Here is a 21,110-nt window from a genome sequence, read left to right on the forward strand (position 1 = left end):
GAGACTGAGAACAGGGAAATTACACCACTTTGATCTTAGCTATTCTAGGCTTCAAACCTATCAGGGGGGGAACATGTAAAATAGTCAAGTCTGGCAGTTTTAATCTCAGTGTCCTGCAGAAAAACATTGGGGATTTTCTATGTAGAACGATTATTTGTCCTTGTAGTTAGAATGGTGACTTTAGTTATCTTGCTGCTAGCCCTGCTTCCTCACATGGCATGTACAGATCACATTGTTCAGTGCAGCATGCGTTATCCACAGCCTCCAGTTCACGTGTACCATCAGAAAGGAGACCTCATCATTGGTGGCATTGTCCATCATGCCAGCATTGTCGCCAGTGAAATCCTCTTCATGAAAGAACCCCTGCCAACACTGACGGAAACATCTTAGTAAGGCCTTTTATGATTGTTTGTTTTTCTTTCTATTTATTTTGTTACTGGGCTAATGAATGCTGGAGTTGCAGCCTGAGAAAACTGTTAATGCAGTTAAGGCAGGGTAGCCAATCTGGTAATCTCCACATTGTAGTTGTTAGACTACAATTCCCACCAGCTCCAGTCAGGATTGCCAAAGGTCAGGAATTATGAGAGCTGTAGGTCAACATTGTGAGGAGTGAAGATTAACTACCCCTTAGCACAAGGGAATGATAAAAAAATACTTTTCTTCTTCAAGAGTCAAAAGCTAGGAGTGGGAATTTTATGGCCTCAGTGTTTCAGCTCCTTTACTAACTCACCAAACCTTTTTATATAACAAGGCTGTAGAATCCCATAGTCTGGGTTCCAGGGCTGCAACATTCCTTGAATGCAAGCATTTCAGTCAGGAAGGGATAAAGGTGGGGGCAGGTTTCATATCAAAGGGACTAAAAACTGCTCTTTGGTATCTCATATGAATGTATACAAAAATGAATTTGATGGTGTGGGCAAAATTAAAGATTAGCAAGGAAAGGTTTCCTAAAGGAATGTGAGGTTCAAAAGTTTGAAGCTTGAAAATCTCTCTCAAGATTGCTTTAGGGATACCATCCTGCCCACGAGATGCCTTTAATGTCAGTTCCAAGTTTTGGGATAAACATGCATTGTTCTTCTTACTTAGATGTGTTATAAATGTGTAGGTTAATTTACACTTTGGTGCCATCTGTATCTGATAGGAGGAAGTCTGTTCCTTAGGGGCAAGATAAGGGGTCTTCACCATCTATTACCCATCTTTACTGATACTTGTTTATTGAAACTCAGAGTCAGGAACTCTAGTCTTTAAATTTGTTTCACAAAATGAAAGTCGGGGTCAAATGGAGTTGGTCCCAGCATGCCTGCTCAGTCCAGTATAAATGAACCAAAGCAGGCTAGCTATGAACTGTCATGCTTTATATAAATTGATAGAAAAAAATAGATAGAAGTGTGTATATTTTCAATGTAGTTCACTTAATTACTTAATTACAATGTAGTTCAATTAATCACCTGCCTAATTTCTGCCTCTTGGCCTCCTTCCTTTCCTGCCTCTGATTCCGGACTGCTTTCTCGCCACAGACTCTTTCTACTCACTAAACCCTGTTACTTCCTTAGCCTCTGACACCTCCTCCTTCCAGTCTTATCTCTCTTCTCCCTCTGATCTCCCATCATCATCCCACCACCAGTCCCCAGATTCTGAGTCTTCTTCCCTTGGGGGTTTCCCAGATGGTGCCTCCCACCCCTCCTCTGCATCCAGCAAATCCTTGATATTATATGACAGTATTCTGTCTGATTTGGGTCTGATAGTTGTGCCACAACTAGGCAGAAACTGCAACATGCTGAATCCGAAGCTGGCCCTGATGCTGGCAAGCTACAAATATATAGGATGTTATTTCTCGGTTTCTGCTGTGGCAGTTCTATAGATGTATATTCATTTTAAGCACCCCAGAAAGTTAAGATAATGTTGATTTAGAACTACAAAGCTTTATGCTGATTAAATCGTCCATGAAATATTTCATTTTGTAAACTCTAAATCTATCCTGCAAGGTGAACACAAAACGTACTAAAGGAACAATTGCAGCCTGCTTTTTGGAGTAAGACAACATACTTTTCTCCCCCAGACATGAATGACTGTAATAAATGCCTAGAAGAAGAATATCCAAACAACAATCGGGATGTGTGTATTCCCAAGGATATAAGCTTCTTGACTTATGGGGAACCTTTGGGGATCGTTTTAGCCTGTTTTGCTCTTTCCTTTTCTTTGATTACAACTCTGGTTCTGGGAACATTTATGAGGCACCACAACACACCCATTGTCAAAGCCAATGTGATGGGATGGTGAGCTGCTTGTGCGTAAAATCCTAGTCCCTCAGAGTTTGGCTAAGTCCACAAACCTCTGTCTGTGACGGAGCTCCTTAAGCATGGCTCCATCAGTCGCTCGTAGAATCGGACAGTGGGCGTTTACGGAACTTCTTCCAGCATAAAAGTTCCTTAACGGAAACGCGTCTTCTGGACTCTCGGCGTGACAGTTTCCGGCGAGGAGTGGGTGTCCCTATGGGAGGTCCTGAAACCTCCCCACTATTTTCGCTGGAAGTGTCTCTGAGCCCTCCCTCCGACTCACTTTCCCTTGGAGCTCTTCCTCTCCCCCTGCTGGTACCTTCCCCAGCTGATAAGTCTCTCTCAGCCTCTGTGAGCCCTTTCACCTCCTGCTTCTCCGATGGCAGTTCCCTGACATCCACCTCCCCTCCAGGGCCCCCTTCACCACCTCCCCTTCCCTCCTCTGCGGGAGGCGAGGGAGCAAAACCCCTGAAAGAACCTCCCTCATCTTCCGAAGTTTCGAACACTTCCCTCCACCGGTTGCTGTTTCCGGTTTCCAAGTACTCCTCCTCCTCGGAGTCTGTTCCTTCTTCCAACTCCGATTCCCTGAATCCTTCCAGTTCCTCCTCATCGTCGGTGGTGCCAAAGTACTCCCTCCGGAACCTCGCTACTGGCTGAGGTTTCCTGGGGAACCTTTGGTGGAACGTTTCGATCAAGATCTCGTCACTGACCTCCTCTGCCGTCACCCAGGTGTTTTCTGACTCCGGTTCCCCTTCCCACGCGACCAAATACTCCACCTGATTACCCTTCCACCTGGAGTCGATGATCTCCGCCACATGGTTGCTGCTTTCCCTTTCTTCTAAGACTGGCCCCCGTGTGGATACCCCTTCACCTTCCCCCCTATATGGTGACAGTAATGACCTGTGGAATACTGGGTGCAGTTTCATGTGGTTCGGTAACCGGAGTCTGAAAGCCACTGGGTTGACCTGTTGGATGGCCTCAAATGGTCCCAATCTTTTGGGTCTCAATTTCTTGCAACCCCCCTTGAACGGCAACCCTTGGGTTGACAGCCAGACCTGACTCCCTACCCTGATGGTTTCACCTTCCCTTCTGCTCTTGTCTGCCTGCCTCTTATATTCTTCTTTGGCCCTTTCTAAGTTGAGTTGGAGTTGACGATGGATCGCTTCCATTTCTTCTACAAAATGTTCGGCGGCCGGGACACTCCATCTCTCCCCTCCTCCCCCTGGAAACGCCCTGGGGTGGCACCCATAATTAGCCAAAAAGGGGCTCATCCCGGTGGACACATTCTCTGCATTATTGTAGGCAAATTCCGCTAGCGCCAACTTTTCGACCCAATCGTTCTCTCTGTCATTGACATAACACCTCAGGTATTGTTGGAGGATACCGTTTGCTCTCTCCGCCTGCCCATTGGTCTCAGGGTGCCTGGCAGTCGAAAAGTTGACCTCTACGTGCAACAAGCTCATAAGTTTCCTCCAGAACCTGGACGTGAACTGTTTCCCTCTGTCAGAGACCACCCTCAAGGGGGCGCCAGGCAGCCTAAAAATATGTTCTACAAACAATTTCGCTGTCTCTTCCGCCGTGACTGCATGTGAGCAAGCTACAAAGTGACCCATCTTAGTTAACAGGTCTACTACGACTAGTATGGCGGTTTTCCCCTGGGATTTGGGCAGATCAGTCATAAAATCTATCGATACCGCCTCCCACGGTCGTTCTGGTGTGGGTAACGGTTCTAATAACCCCGCTGGCGCCCGCCTTTCTCCTTTGGCTCTCTGGCATTGGTCACACCCTCTTACATACTCCCGTACATCCTCCCTCACCTTGGGCCACCAAAACTCCCTGGTCACCAACCACATGGTCTTGTGTTGCCCAAAATGCCCCGCTGTGGGGTTGTCGTGCAGCTGTTTGAGTACTCTCCCCCTCAATTCCCCTTCGGGTATATATAGTGCCCCTTTGTAATACAATGCCCTGTTTCTTTCTTCAAAACCTCCGGGGTTTTCTCCCTCTCTCCTTAAACCTCTGAGCTTATTCTGGGCGTATTCATCATTTACCGTTCCCTCTACCAGTTCCCTTTGCCCCACCCAGGCCGCCCCACACACCCAGCGGTCCTCTGGGATGATATGTCTCTCTTCAGGCGCTCCCTCCCCCTCCAAATATTCAGGTTTGCGTGAGAGAGCGTCCGCTCTGATGTTTTCTGGACCTGGCACATAGCAAATTTCAAAATGGAATTTGGAGAACTCCAGGGCCCACCTCACTTGTCGTTGGTTGAGCACTCGTGCCGTTCTCCAATACTCCAAATTCTTGTGGTCCGTACACACTTGCACCTTATGCTGTGCGCCAATTAGTAAATGTCTCCATCTCCGGAACGCTTCGTGAATGGCAAGTAGTTCTCGGTCATATACGGTGTAGTTCCTCTCGGATTTGTTCAGCTTACGCGAAAAGAAGGCACACGGTCTCCATTCCGACTTATTCCTCCCCGGCTGAAGCAGCACCGCCCCCACCACCCGGTCTGAGGCATCAGTTTCCACTCTCATGGGTTTTTGTAAATCCACATGCAGGAGCTGTTCTTCCGAAGCAAATGCCCTTTTCAATTCCTCAAATGCTTGCTCCGCCTCCCCCGTCCAAACGAATTTCTTCTTGCTGCTGAGACAGTCAGTGATGGGCGCCGTTAAGTGGGCAAAGTTCTTGATGAATTTACGGTAAAAGTTCCCAAACCCTAAGAACCTTTGCACATCCTTTTTCGTTTTCGGTGTCTTCCATTCCAGCACCGCCTGGACCTTGCCTGGATCCATGGCTAATCCCGTGTCTGATAAGCGGTACCCCAGGAATTCCACCTCCTTGGTGTGAAACTGACACTTCTCCACTTTCACCCACAGCTGGTTTGCTTGCAGTTGGCTCAGCACTTCCCTGACATCCTTTACATGCTGCTCCTCATTCTCTGAATATATCAACACGTCATCGAGGAAGGCCACGCAATTCTTGTAGAGCAGAGGTCCCAGGACGTGGTTCATGAACGATTGAAAACATGCTGAGCCTGATTGCAATCCGAAGGGCATAACTAAATATTCAAAAGCCCCCAAAGGGGTGAACATGGTGGTTTTCCATTCATCCCCTTTCCTTATTCGTATCAGGTTGTATGCCCCTCTCAGGTCCAGTTTCGTGAATATCTTTCCCTTCCTCACCCTGGTCAAAATGTCATCAATTCTGGGCATGGGGAAAGTCACTGGTTCTGACACTGCATTTAGGGCCCGGTAGTCCACTACAAGCCTGGGTTTATCCGTGTTTTTTTTGTCCACAAAAAACACTGGGCTCCCCCCCACCGCTCTGGACTCTCTGATGAAGCCCCTCTTCAGGTTTTTATCAATAAACTCCCTTAACTCCTGCATTTCCCTGTCTGACATGGCGTACAGCTTGCCCACGGGGAGCTGGGCTCCAGGGACCAGGTTAATTTGGCAGTGAAAGGCTCTATGCGGTGGTAGTTTATCTGCTTCCCTTTCGCTGAAGACCTTGCTCAGGTTAGCGTATTGTTTGGGCACCTTCCCTTTGTCCGCCACTTCCGTCCCTGCTAGAAAGGCTTTTGCCCCTTCCGGCACCTTTCCCTCTCTGCAGTGTTCCAGGCAATGTGCTGACCCAAAGGAGACCACTCTCTGATGCCAGCCCACTAGCGGATCATGCAACGCTAGCCAGCTCATTCCCAAAATAACGGGAGCCCCTCCCAGGGTGGCCACATTGAACGCTATCCTTTCGGTGTGCCTGGCCACCCTCATAACCATTGGGACGGTCTGTAGGCTAACTTCTCCTCCCAACAGCTCCCTCCCATCGATCGTGGTCACCTGCAGGGGGTTACTTAAAGGGAGTATCTGTATCTGGTGTTCAGCTGCAAACTCCTTACTCATAAAATTACAGGAGCTGCCTGAGTCCAACAGCGCCTTTGTCTTTAGTGGGTATCCGTTTGCCAGCTCTAGCAACACCTCTATCACTAGGGCTGGTCTTGGAGGTTCCGGAGTGGGCACTTTTACTGCTCCTTGGCCTGGCTGCTGTGCCCTGACAGTGGCAGCCAGGCGTTGGCTTTTACTGGCTCCTGGACTCCCTCCTCCTTCCCTCCAACAGCTCCCGCCATCCCTTGCCATTCCTTTCTTTGCGGGCAGACTCTGGCAAAGTGACCTGGCTGCTGGCAGAGATAACATTTCTTGGTGCTCTTCCCCTCCTTCTTCCTCCCTTCACTGGGATTTGAAACTGCGCGCGCGCGCGCGCTGTTCCAATTTCCATCGGCTCTCCTGGCGGGAAATTTGGCTCCGGAATCTCTGGAATGCGGAAATCCCTCCAACGCTCTCCTTTCCCTTCCCGCTTCTCCAAGGCTCTCGCCTCCTGGCGCGCTCCAATGGTCAGCACTGATTTGGTCAGCTGGTCCATAGACTCCGCCCTGGGCGCCCGGGAAAGTTCGTCTTTCACCGCCGAAGAAAGCCCCTCTTCAAAAAGCATTTGAATGGGTTCCGCCGATAGGTCCCACCCCAATTTATGTATCAGCATTGTAAACTCAGTCCAGTACTCACGAACCGATCGGCTCCCCTGTTTACAAGCCATCAACTGTCTGCGCACCAGTCCCTGTTCAATCTCGCTGGAAAACATCAAATCCATGGCGCGAAAAAACTTCCTCGTGTCCTTCAGCATTTCACTATTCCCTGCCATCAGGGGTCTAACCCAGTCTCTCGCCCCCCTTTCGAGATGGCCAACCACAAACGCCACTCGCGATGCCTCGTCGGGAAAGTCATCAAACTGCAGCTCGAGAGCATACTGCATCTCTGTCCTAAAGGCTTGATAGTTCCTGGGGTCCCCCCCAAACTTCTGCACCAATCCTGGCATCTTTCTTGCTAGGGTAGCGCCTTTTGCCTTTTCTGCATCCTGCACCCTCCTTTCCTCTAGCCTCGCCGTTTGCAGCGCTAGCTGGACTTCCAACACCCTGTACCTTTCTTCCAGGCTTGGACCCTCTCCAGCTCCTCCTGCTCCCCCGGCTCCGGCTGGGTTGCTCATGATGCCTCTCTGCACAAGCTGCTTTCAGGGACTGTCCGATTGCTGTGATGGGATGGTGAGCTGCTTGTGCGTAAAATCCTAGTCCCTCAGAGTTTGGCTAAGTCCACAAACCTCTGTCTGTGACGGAGCTCCTTAAGCATGGCTCCATCAGTCGCTCGTAGAATCGGACAGTGGGCGTTTACGGAACTTCTTCCAGCATAAAAGTTCCTTAACGGAAACGCGTCTTCTGGACTCTCGGCGTGACAGTTTCCGGCGAGGAGTGGGTGTCCCTATGGGAGGTCCTGAAACCTCCCCACTATTTTCGCTGGAAGTGTCTCTGAGCCCTCCCTCTGACTCACTTTCCCTTGGAGCTCTTCCTCTCCCCCTGCTGGTACCTTCCCCAGCTGATAAGTCTCTCTCAGCCTCTGTGAGCCCTTTCACCTCCTGCTTCTCCGATGGCAGTTCCCTGACAGCCAACAATTGGGACCTCACCTATGCTCTCCTCATCTCCCTCCTGCTCTGCTTCCTTTCTGCACTGCTATTCATTGGACAACCTGAAAAAGTGTTGTGTCTCCTCCGACAAACTGTTTTTGGCATTATCTTCTCAGTGGCTGTTTCGTGTGTGTTGGCAAAAACTATCACAGTTGTTCTGGCCTTTATGGCTACCAAGCCAGGATCTAGGATGAGGAAGTGGGTGGGGAAGAGAACAACCACTTCCATTGTGGCTTCCTGCTCCCTTATTCAAGCAGCTGTCTGTACTGTGTGGCTGGGATTCTTACCCCCATTCCCAGATGTTGATGCACACTCGTTGACTAAAGAAGTTATTCTAGAATGTAATGAGGGATCTGTCACTATGTTTTACTGTGTCCTGTGCTACATGGGCTTCCTGGCTATTATCAGCTTTATTGCAGCTTTCCTTGCCAGGAAGTTACCTGACAGTTTCAACGAAGCCAAGTTCATCACTTTCAGTATGCTGGTCTTTTGCAGTGTTTGGATATCTTTCTTTCCAGCCTACCTCAGCACCAAGGGAAAATACATGGTCGCTGTGGAGATCTTCTCTATTTTAGCCTCCAGCTTTGGTTTGCTGAGTTGCATCTTTGCCCCCAAATGCTACATTATTTTGTTGCGACCTGAGCTGAACAATAGGGAACATCTAATAAGAAATAAGGCCTGAAAAATTTGAATGTACACATCATTTGCTATAGTTTCAACTCTGAAAATATGTGTCTGTGTGCACAGCAGAATGTTGTAAAACTTTCCCTCTCAGCAATGGATACATACATTTTTCAATAAAAGTAAGAGAGTATGTATCTGAGTCCTATGTTTTACTGTTCTTACCTTTTAAGCAGCTCTTTTAAAATCCTATAATATTCTTTTTTAATTGTTCTCTAATAGTAGTTGCTGAGGAAACTCTCAGAGTAAATGTCCCTGGGTAATGTGATGGGGTAATGAGTCTGATGTCCCGTGCATTGGATATATAGCACCATATATCCTTAGCACCATAGATCAATCAATGACAGGATGTGGTTTGTCTATTTATTACTAAACTTTATATCCCATCCATCATTAATGTATCACAGTGTGGGTAACAACAACAACAAAAATCAACATATCAGTTAAAAAGTAGAGGAAATAATCTTTATACTCTGGGTTCTCTTCAGATTGTATAAATCTTTTGGATCTCTATAACAAGATGCACCGTCCTTCAGGTACCATACTCTGTCACCTAGACTCAAGCTTTTTAATCAGAAAGTCTGGTGAAAGGGGGAGTGTATTTATCTGGCCAATGTCAGTGCCAGTCTAAAGCACAAGAGAAGAATGTTTCACACCTAGAGAATCTTTAGTTACAGCTCATGGTTGGAGCTAAACCACAAGCCCAGGCTTGGATAACATGCTAAGTCAAATCATCGCTCTGCTCACTGCAGTGCAGCAGTAGAATAATAAGAGAGGAGCAAAGTGGCCAGGAGCCCATACATTCATGCATTTATGCTTGAATGGCCTTGGTTATCAGGCCATAGTAACAATGAACTCTGAGGTTGAGTTATGATGTCTCTGTATTCAAAATGGGTCATCTGAGAAATAATGCAGGTATTATCATACTAAGGGTAAGAAGGTTGTAGTTTGCCCATACTTGTAAATTTCTTAGCTGTGCAGAAGTATATGTTTGCAACATAAATATAAGAATAAACTGTGAGATAAGAACCTATGCATTTACAACATAGTGAGGGCAGTTGAGCCTGTTCATAGAGAAAAGTGAACAATAGTATCCAAAGGTCACACAGATTGTGTGAGTTTCTATAGTTGAGCAGTTAAGAAACTGAATATGAGCAAACTAAGGTGTCAGTAGAAAACAATCTAAGCCCCAAAGCAGCATTAATGTCAGTTGCCCATGAGGTCACACAGGACCAAACTGCATTTTGAAGTCAGGAGTTTCCTATTGCTCTTCTGCTTGAAAAAGTTAATAAATATCTTGTCTACTTTTCTTTTTCTTGTTTATTAAAGATATGTTCTCTAAACTTTAAACTCAGTACAAAGAGAACCCAACTTTTCTTAGACCAGTCTAATGAGGAAAACTTCTGTGCAGAATATGTGACAAACAAATTTTCTCCAGCAATTCCATGAGGAATTGACTTAATAATTACTGTCCTCTTTCCCCTAAGAACTAAACCTGCTGCTTCTCAAAACCCCTGTGACATTTCAGTAGCCACTAGTAAAGCTGATAGACTGTGGAGAATGTTTTTCATATGCACAATACCATTTAGAGCTATGAAAAGGGAATGGGAAGAGGCAAGAATCTATTATTCTGATCTTGGATACCCCAGGATTCAGGCCATTCATGAGAATGTGCCATTCAAATCAGTCTCTTATGGTATTGTTGTAGAAGAAATAAGAGATCTGTTCCAGTGTCAACATTTGTACTCATCCCCGGGATGTCAGTTTTAGTTGTTTTGCTGCTGGTACTGCTTCCTCACATGGTGTGCAATGCTCACAGGGTTAGATGCAGTATTCGTGTTCCTCACCCTCCCCTTCATACATATCATCAGGCAGGAGACTTGATCATTGGTGCTGTTGTTTCTCACCTTGGCATTATAACCAATTCAATAATTCTCTTCACTGAAGAACCCCCACCAACATTATTGGAGGAGCTTGTGTAAGGTTTCATTCTCATTTTTTTTTAATTATTATTATTATTATTATTATTATTATTATTATTATTATTATTATTATTATTTTGTCATTGCAATTATCAGTCCTACCACTCCATTCAGAGCTGGGGTTTATCAGCACAGGTCAGGGATTTAGAACTGTCACAGTGTAGGCCAGATATATTCTGCAGCTAGATTGCAGCTGGTCCTCTGGGTCTCCTCCTGCCCCTTAGCTGTCCTGCAGATGTAAGGCCTTTTAAGTGTGCAACTGATGCTCTTTCCTCTGCAAGACTTTCTGCTGCAAGGAGATCAAAACAGAGGAGGTTGAAATAATGAGGTCTCAGCAGAGAGGCGGGCTGTGCTCCTTGCAAATACAGGGGTGGGGAATCAGACATGCATTTTGCAATTGCATATATTCAATTCTCAAAATGCAATTGCATATTGAATGTTGAGACTTTGAATACATGTAGAGGATGGCTTGCAGTTCAACTGTACCTTTGCAATATTTGCATTCTACTGGGATTGTGGTACTCTTATTGCACAGTCAGAATTTATAAATGGCATTGGAAATCTTTTCCTTTTTAAAATTTTGTTTAAAAAAGCAAGTCTATTAAAAAATGAAAACTGAAACTTGAATAATAATAATTAAATATATACCTCTGTTTCTATAGGAAATAACCTTTTGTGTTTCCATATGTGTGTGAGAGAGAGACAGACTGCATGTCTACATGTTCATACATTGAGGATGTGTGATTTCCCATGTGTCTGGCTCTGCTTGCTATTGTAATGCATTCCCAAAGAGCTTTTCGCTGGGATAATGCAGTCAGCCTGAGAAAAGTTTCCCACATCTGATCCAGGGGCAGAAATGTGTAATATGCTAACATAAAGCAAGGATTTGGGACTTAAGGATTTCAAGGGACCATGCTGAATTTACTGTTCTGGAGTCAAATTACAAAACTGGATTTAACTCAGAATTTTTAATCCTGCCCTTCAGTAGACTTGCCATTTATTGACTTCATATAAACCACATTACACTAAAGACTGCCTTAATTAAAATAAGAGTGTATCCAGCTAAGTTCTGTTCAAAGAATGGTATTCCATTCTAGTCTTACACAGAGTAGACCCATTGAAAGTAATGGAGATGACTAAGTAAGGCACCTTAATTTCAGTGGATCTACTCTGAACAGAATTTAATTGTATACAATACACAATCAATGTGGTGTGGTGTAGCGTTAGTGTACCATGAAGCTCACCGGGTGACCTTGGGCCAGTCACTGCCTCTCATTCTAACTTACCTCACATGGTTGTTGTGGGGATTAAATGAAGAGGGGGGGGGAAACCAGGGCTTTTTTTTCAGTTGGAACTCAGTTCTGGTACCTCTCTGGTGGGCGCCATTGCTATTATAAGAGAACAAGGGAGGTATGCATTGTGAGTTCCGGCACCTCTTTTTCTAGAAAAATAGCACTAAGGGAAACCATGTATGCCACTGTGTGTGTGTGTGTGTGTGTGTGTGTGAGAGAGAGAGAGAGAGAGAGAGAGAGAGAGAGAGAGAGAGAGATTTAATGAGTTTAAAAACCTAAATGCAACAATAAGGGCACAGATTAGCACAGAACACAGTGCCAATACTTAAACTAAGTGTGGGTGTCCTTGCATATAATATCCTTCTAACAACTCTCGTTCTAGTGTAGTACCTAAGTATTATCAGAATATTCTGGCCTTGGCATTTGCAGTGAAGGAGATCAATGAAAACCCTCAGATCTTACCCAATCTTACTTTGGGTTTCCACATCTATGACAGCTACGACAATGCAAGGAGGACCTATCATGCCACATTGCTACTGCTATCAGCACTAAAGAGATTGCTTCCTAACTATGTATGTGACATTCAGCAAAATCTAATAGCAATCATTGGAGGACTGGAACCCCAAATTTCTCTTTATGTGGCAACCATACTGGATATCTATAAGATTCCACAGGTAAGACATCATGTGTGGTGTTGGTTTGAGTATTCAACTCACAGTTTCTTCGGTCTTCCTGATTTGTGTATGTGTGTATAATTAAAAGACAGGAAAAAAGTGCTTTGGACCTCATGATATGGATCTTAGAAAAATAAGACTACATGTACAGATAAAGGACAATAGTGTTTATAGTGTGCTCATAAATTACACAAACGCATACACACTCAGTTTGTGTTCTTAGTGTTTAAGTGGGTAAGCTTGGACTTTTGTCCTGTTCAGAATTTCACTTTTTTAATTTTTTTGCTATTTTTTTGTATTTTATTTATAATTTTCATTTGAAACAAATATACACTTTCAACAGTTCAGCAATAATTCTAACATTTCAAACATCGACTTCCCTCCCCCTCTTTCTTCAGTTCCTTAAATTTATTTTCATCATTCCCTGCATATTCCAAATTATCTCACCCTTATTCTTTAGTTCAACTGTTTTCTTATATATATGTTTTTGAAACTGCACGTTTCTACAATAATCCTGCCAATGTCTTGATCTGTTTGCAATTTGTTTGTAAATATTCAATAAACCATTTCCATTCCTTTATTTTAAAAATTGCTGTCTTGATTTCTTATTCTTCCAGTAAGTTTCGCCATTTCTATTAACTTCTGTAGCCATTCTTCTCTCATCGGAACTTCTTCTTCTTTCCATTTTTGAGCAAATGACATTTTTGCAGCTGTAGTTACATACATAAATTAATTTCCATACTGTTTAGGTACGTAGTTCTGATCCCATAATCCCCAAGAGAAAAATTTCTGGTGTTGTTGGGTGTGTTTTTTTACAAACGTTATCTTAAACATATTTTTCAATTCATTGTATTCATTATATACATTTCCCAGTAAACTTTAACCTTATTACAAGACCACCACATATGGAAAAAGGTACCTTCTTTCTCTTTGCATTTCCAATACTTATTCAATTTTGATTTATACATTTTTGCCTGTCTACTAGGTGTTAGGTACCATCTATATAACATTTTCATATCATTTTCTCTTAAACCATAACATGCTGTAAATTTCATATCCATATTCCACAATTGTTCCCATGCTTCCATTTCTATGTTATGACCAATATCTATTGCCCAGTGTGTCATTGACGATTTCACTTCATCTTTTGTCTCCCATTCCAATAACATCTTATACATTTGAGACATCACTTTAACATTACAGTCTAAGGTCTCTCTCTGGTTGAGATAATTGTTCCCAAAACACCCATTTCATATCCTTTTTAAATACTTCATTCAAATGATGATATTATATCCATGTACAGTCATACCTCGGGTTACAGATGCTTTGGGTTGCACGATTTCGGGTTGCGCACCACGCCGAACCCAGAAGTACTGGAACAGGTTACTTCCGGGTTTTGGTGCTTGTGCATGTGCAGAAGCACTAAATCACACTTTGCGCATGTGCAGAAGCAATGAATCGTGACCCACGTGTGTGCAGACATGCGGGTCACGGGTTGCGAACACTGCAGGTTGCGAACTTGCCTCCCACACAGATCACGTTCACATCCCAAGCATCCACTGTATGTATATAACATTCCTAATAAATCCTTAAACTCTTTTAATTTAAATTCTTCAACCTCCTCTCTTAGCAAATTTCTATAGGTTACCCAATTTTCCTCCCCCTCCTCCTCCTCCTCCTCCATCTTCTTCACCTCAATGGCATCCAGTGGTGAAAGCCAAAGTGGTGTTTTTGTCTCCAGTAAAGTTTTATATTTATCCCATACTCTGTACAGATTTTTCCTAATTATATTCAGAAATTAAAATATTGTTCTTCCCTTTTTCTTTCTTGCAACCTGCATGTAGAATGAATATTGTTAGAGACTGAACAATTTTGGGCTATATAACTACATATAATGTGAAGAGAACCAATTTTGTGTTATGCTTGTATATTTTATCTTAGTAGTAAATATTATTTTTATTATAACTACTACTACTACTATCGACTAGTGCTTTCTGCAAACCACTTCTGCATGGACAGGCCACCTGCCAACCCCAGAACATCTGTAGGAAGGTGGTGTGTTTCACAAAGTAGACCATGATTTTGACTGAAGCAACAATAAAAGACTCAAAACATGAGTAACTTATATTCAGGTGAGAGAGATTGTTCAGCCTATGCAGCTAGTGTACATTTTTTTGACTAGACATTCATTGTAATGAGTGTTTTGTAATGCTTTTAAGAATACACACATTTTTAATTTAATTTGGAAAGCCTTGTATCTGAATATTAGTGAAAAGAATGGCCATTTTGAGGCAATAAAGCTCAGCACAGTTCCTCTCTCAGATATGAGCCCATGAAATTGGAGTTGGCCAGACACAGATTCATTGCATGAGGGCAATAACACACATTTATTTTACAGGGTTGTTGCAAGGATTGTTGGCACAATGTATGCAAACTGCTATGAACAATGTAAGCTGGTTTATAAATGCTGCTATTATTTGCCTCCATGCATCTCTCCTTAGGTCATATATGGCTCCACTCCAGTAATGAATGATAAAACCCCAGGCCTTGCCTTCTACCAGATGGTCCCTCAGGAAGCCCATCAGTATGCAGGAATTCTTTCTTTGCTCCTACATTTTAAGTGGACATGGATCGGGATCCTTATTATGGATGATGAGAATGGAGAAAGATTTGTGCAAGCTGTGTTTGAAGAATTTTCCCAGAAAGGCGTCTGTTTTGCCTTCATAGAAAGAGCCCCCAAATTCATTTCTGTCAGTCAGTTTAACAATATGCTACAACAGGGTGCAAAAATATATGACAGTATCATGGGCAGCAAAGCTAACACAGTGCTTTTCTATGGAGATTCTTATTCCATGGTGGTTCTGAGATGGTTGTTGTATCTACCAGCAATCGAGCATGTTGTAAACCAACCCAAAGGAAGAGTGTGGATAATGACAGCTCAGATGGAACTCATTGCTTTTCTCTATCAAAGGTATTGGGATACAGAAATAATCCATGGTGCTCTGTCTTTCATGATTCACTCGAATGATCCACCAGGATTCAGGACATTTGCTCAGAGAAGAAACCCTTCCAGCACAAAAGAAGATGGGTTTATCAGAGACTTCTGGCCCCAAGTCTTTGACTGTGCTCTCCCAAATACTACTGTGAGTGAAGTGGATGGGAATATGTGCACTGGGAAAGAGAAGCTAGAGAGTCTTCCAGAGATCTTCTTTGAGATGAGCATGACTGGTCACAGCTACAGCATCTACAATGCTGTGTACGCAGTGGCACATGCTTTGCATGCCATATCGTCTTCAAGAGCCTTGACAGAAAAAAGAGTACTGAACTTCCATAATCAAGATTCATGGCAGGTAATGGGCTCAACACCCTCACATAGCAGAGCACCATATCTGTGGCTCTTGCCAGGGCTGTCTTACCCATAGGTGCTAGGGGTGTGGGGAACCCAGGCACTGGGCTCTCAGGGGTGCCAGGCCGAGAGTCCGTGGCCCAAGAGTTGAGTCCGGGGAAGAGCCTGCCCATGGGTCGGAGTGCCGCGGTGGGCTCTTCTGTTGTGGGCAGCTCTGTGCTGTGAGTTTGGGGGTGACCGAGCCAGCGAGATGCTGAGGTGGCTGGCCGGCTCCACCCTCCTGCATACCTGGGACTGGGCAACTGGGGGGGGTCACTGGGTGGATATTTGCACCCCGGTACCGCATATTCTTAAGACAGCCCTGGCTGTTGCATCAGCCTCTTAACTTTGTAGCAAACTCTCTAACCAATTTCTTGGGCTGTTCACATCACCTCCCCATCAGTTAACAATGAAAGAGTAATCTACACTTTTGTAAGCCTCTTTTTTCTTGTCTCCAAGCTGCCTTTGAAATATTTAGACCCTTGGACTATCTAGCTCAGTCTTCTCGACGCTGATAGTTGTTCCAGAGAATTTTGGGCAGCTGTCTTTCTAAGACCTGGAGATGCAAGAGAGTTAACAGTTGTGTCTTTGCATACAAAACCTGTGTTCTACTGTGTTCTAAATGTGTGCCACCACCCAAACAGTGCATATATTGCTGTGACCTTAGAGGCATTAAAATGTGATATACTGTATGTTACAAATGTGCAGTAATTCTGAGCTAGGGCTCAATAATGATTTTATCTCACTCTGAATCAAACTACAATGTCAGAAAAGCTTCCCCAGTCTTTCAGTAATTTCTGCTTTTCTGAGAAAAACATATTTATGCATTCTTATATTTATTTAGGTTTCTCTAGGTCAATGGGCTTTGCAAGAAATAAGTCTATTTGCTGCTTTTGGAGCAGTAAAGTGTTATGGTTAAAGCAAGGAAGTAGGAACTTTTTTTCCTATGTAAAATCCTTATTATCTTATTTAAAATTGTCCACTACTCTGCCTAACCACAGAAAACATTTCTTCTGCAGAAGGAGGCCTCCCAAGACTTACCAGGGTCAACAAACCAATGAAAAAAACTCAGGTCTCCTCTTTGTGTTTCCTGAAATGCATTTCAGTTGAACTCTCCCCCCGCCCCGCCCCGTAACACCCTCCCTTTGCTGCTTTCTGTGCTTCTTTTCGTTCAAATGAATCTCCGCTTACGAACAATATATAAAAATAACATAATAGAACAATGATACAAAGAATGAGTCATAGTTCTCCCCCTACCAATAGACTATAGTATAGAGCATCCTGTTGCCTTTTTCTGATCTATTGACTTCGCTTTTTCAACCTAGCTCCACCACTTTCTGAGAGGTATTTCATTTAACAACACTGCTGGGGATGAGGTTTCCTTCAATCACAATGGAGAATTGGTAGCTGGATTTGATCTTATCAACTTGATCGCTTCTGTAAACAAATCCTTTCACAGAGTGCACATCGGGAGGATTGACCCCAAAGCTCCTCCAGAGCAAGTTTTCAGCATCAACGAGAGTGCCATAACATGGCCCAACTGGTTTAATCAGGTAGGATCCAAAAGCTGGCAGTTTGGAAAGTCTTTCAATTTTGCATGGAAACACTTGTCAATGAAAATTATTGCATTAGACAATGATAACGAATACCTATAAAATGCTGGTTGTTAATTGAAAGAAGCACAGTGCATATGTCACAGTACTAGAATCAAAAAGCCCCTCAGAGTTTAGGGCACATGAAGATAGATAAACCAGACTAGCATTCCTTTCCTGATCATTTATCCTACATCAAGTGTCAGTCTCTGCCTTCATTTGGATTCTCTTTGTATTCCGTTTCCCTGTCAATTTCTCTCTCTGAAGGTTATATGACATCTGGATGAGCTTGAAGGCTGGCATTTTCTCACCAAACCCACCCTTGCCAACCTACAGCCCCTCATGTCTGAATACTAGTATGGCCACTTACAAGAAAGTAGCTGACCTAACAGATTCTATGGGATGCCTGTGTTGGGCAAGTTAGGTTCTATATGTTTCAGCCCCCATTTTATGATCTTCACTTTATTAACTGAGAAATGTTTTGGAGGGAATTGATATGAATGCTACTTTATTTATTTTTATATATTCAATTATATATCACCCGTTATCAAAGATCAATGAAACTGTGACACAGTTGCTCAAAATTGTCTGCCCAGGAGGATTGAAACGAGATTGAAAGTAGAAACAAAGCAGGTACAAAAACAAGTAAATATTATACTATAGGATAAAATGAACATGAAGGAGTACCTATGTATATATGTGAAAATCCAAGCCACATTATACCAGTATATAATATTTATACTATTAGGTAATAGTAAAAGTGTTGTTAATAACATCGATTTGCATTTATTATCAGGCGCAAATTGTATGCTTCAAAGATTGTTTCAACCTATAGTCAATGGTGAAACTTCCACATAGGAAGAAAATGAGGTAATAAATTTATACAGAACTGGTTGACAAAAATAAGAACTTAATTTTGTAACTTTTTTTAAAAAAAAGATAAAGAAAAGTAAAAAAGGCCGTAGGCTATCTAATGCTATCTGTTGAACACATTCACATACAAATGGAATGTAGTACTGTATCTCTTTAGTAAGAAAAGGAAAGACCCTCCAAACCTTAAAGACTCCAAATTCCTTCTTCTCAAGGCTATGGTTCATTTTTTTTTATTTATGGGTTAGACACAGCCTCTTTCTATCTGCACTGAGAGTTGCCATCCTGGTTCTAGCAAGAAAGCGAAAGATGGAGAGCCATTTTGTTGCTATGATTGTATTCCATGCCCAGTAGGGAAGATTTCAGACCAGAAAGGTAAGAATTAAACTGTAAAGATTTAGAAAACATAAAGTCTTTGCTTCAGAGAATTGACATGTAAAAGAGGATTGCTTTTCTTTAGTGCTTGGAATATGATGGAAAGGTTTTGTTTTGAATGGCTAGAAAGAAGCCACTGAAGAGCGAAGAAAGTGCCATGTGATTGAAAATCACATCCCATTATTATAGCATTACTATATGTGTGGTCCTTGCTGTTTTTCTTTTCATATATGTGCAGAAATTGTATACATTTAATGAAATCTGCAAAGTTGGGGGGGGGGAGAGTTGGGAACTATCCAAATTGCTTTTAAAACCCAGTATTATTTTAACACCTCCATAATTCCAAAATATTTAAACGAGTGTTGCAAAATTCAACAGTACCACAAAGGAATGCAGTTTGTAATTTTGAATAAATTGCATGGATTAGATTTATGGCATGTTTGTGAAACCAAGACCATCTTTTCCTCTTCAGACAGGAATGAGTGTCACAAATGCAAAGATGAAAACTATCCAAACAAAAACCGGGATTTCTGTATTCCTAAGATTATAACCTTCTTGTCCTATGAAGAACCTTTGGGGCTCAGTTTAACATGTTTTGCTGTTTCCTTTGCTCTTAATACAGCTCTGGTGCTAGGAACATTTATGAAGCACCATGACACTCCCATAGTCATAGCAAACAACAGGAACCTCACTTACACTCTCCTCATCTCACTTCTGTTCTGCTTCCTTTGTGCATTGCTATTTATTGGCCAGCCTCAGAATGTGGCATGTCTCCTCCGACAAACTGCTTTTGGTGTCATCTTCTCTGTTGCTGTTTCTTGTGTGCTGGCAAAAACCATCACAGTGGTTCTGGCTTTCATGGCCACCAAACCAGGATCCAGAATGAGGAAGTGGATAGGGAAAAGACTGGCCAACTCCATTGTTATTTTCTGTTCTTTTGTCCAGGTAGGCATTTGTATTGTGTGGCTGGTAACTTCTCCCCCATACCCAGATGTAGACATGCACTCAATGACTGAAGAAATTGTACTAGAATGTAATGAGGGGTCTGTGATAATGTTTTGCTGTGTCCTCATCTACATGGGCTGCCTAGCACTTATCAGTTTCACTGTGGCTTTCCTTGCCAGGAAGTTACCTGACAGTTTCAATGAAGCCAAGTTTATCACTTTCAGCATGTTGGTTTTTTGCAGTGTTTGGCTGTCCTTTATTCCCTCCTACCTGAGCACTAAAGGAAAATACATGGTAGCTGTGGAGATCTTCTCTATTTTAGCCTCCGGTGCTGGGCTTCTGGTGTGCATCTTTGCCCCAAAATGTTATATTATTTTGTTAAGGCCTGAAATGAACAATAAGGAACAGCTTGTAAGAAGGAAAAAATGAAGAATTTAAATCTGTAATTTGATACACATCAAGGTGGAAAACCTCTGGTTTGCAGACCAGTCTTCATCCACCAGGAAGTCTAATTTGGCCTGTCAGGCCATTTGCACAAAACTGTGCACAGCTGCCCATCAATTGATGTCACTGATGGAAATGGATTAATATTGCATAGGCTTCCCCATCCTGCAGGGAATATAATTACACAGCTTGAACAGTGTTTCATCTTTGCTATGCTGATGAGTAGAGAGGCAATATAATTGGAAAATGGGGACTTGAAGGGGAAGACCCCACCTTGTTCCGATCTTCCTTCCCTTCCAAATGAACATCTTATGAGTGCAGGAAGAGCTGGAAGAGTTGATTCCACTGCCTTTGCTTGTGCAACCTACTTCTTCCCACTAATTGAGAAAGAAAGGCCACATGCAGTAAGTCCGTCTTAAGGTCTTAGCAAAAGCACCCTCTGAAGCAGCCTCCATCCCCACCTTCAAAGGAAAATCCACTGTTTACCGTTGAATCAGAGCACGTTTCAGCCAGGTTTTCCACACATTGACGTTTGCTTCTATTCTGTGGTAAAGAGTGGGTTTTCCCAGCGGAAGCAGTGGGGGAAAGGGAAAACTCCTTGGATCCATGCCTAGAAAGGCTGGGACAAGTGGGACACTGCTCTAGGGTGAGTCCTAGGTCTTGATGACAGTGAACCATGGTGTGAAGAAAGTACAAAATTGGTTACTGCCTGAGCCCACATGATCCTGCCTCCTCTGCTTGGGATAAGTAGCTATAAGCCTTTCACCTTAACATTTAGGCCAACTATATAGCTGGGAATTTTGACTAGATGATTGGCACAGTTTTAGTGACCCAATGTATAATTTAGCAATGCTTAAATTGCATCTTAGAGGGACGCGGGTGGCGCAGAGGGACGCGGGTGGCGCTGTGGGTAAAAGCCTCAGCGCCTAGGGCTTGCCAATCAAAAGGTCGGCGGTTCGAATCCCCACGGCTGGGTGCGCTCCTGTTGCTCAGTCCCAGCGCCTGCCAACCTAGCAGTTCGAAAGCACCCCCGGGTGCAAGTAGATAAATAGGGACCGCTTACCAGCGGGAAGGTAAACGGCGTTTCCGTGTGCT

General features: G+C 43.4%; 1 protein-coding gene across 1 annotated transcript; it reads left to right on the top strand.

The window, feature by feature from the left end:
• Positions 1 to 246: 246 nt before the first annotated feature.
• LOC128398873 (vomeronasal type-2 receptor 26-like) lies at positions 247 to 20,000 on the top strand. Its single transcript, XM_053360136.1, has 6 exons — positions 247 to 389; positions 12,113 to 12,404; positions 14,906 to 15,754; positions 17,115 to 17,342; positions 18,500 to 18,626; positions 19,099 to 20,000. Exons 1-6 carry the CDS (start codon positions 247 to 249, stop codon positions 19,998 to 20,000), a joined length of 2,541 nt encoding a protein of 846 aa, XP_053216111.1.
• Positions 20,001 to 21,110: the final 1,110 nt, after the last annotated feature.

Source organism: Podarcis raffonei, chromosome 13 (genome assembly GCF_027172205.1).
Source record: "Podarcis raffonei isolate rPodRaf1 chromosome 13, rPodRaf1.pri, whole genome shotgun sequence".
NCBI classification, from domain to species: Eukaryota; Metazoa; Chordata; class Lepidosauria; order Squamata; family Lacertidae; genus Podarcis; species Podarcis raffonei.

Coding starts and splice junctions, on each gene's coding strand:
- LOC128398873 (XM_053360136.1), top strand. CDS start 247: ATGCGTTATCCACAGCCTCCAGTTCACGTGTACCATCAGAAAGGAGAC. Junction 12,405..14,905: donor ATATCTATAAGATTCCACAG/GTAAGACATCAT, acceptor ATCTCTCCTTAG/GTCATATATGGCTCCACTCC. Junction 17,343..18,499: donor GGCCCAACTGGTTTAATCAG/GTAGGATCCAAA, acceptor TTTATGGGTTAG/ACACAGCCTCTTTCTATCTG.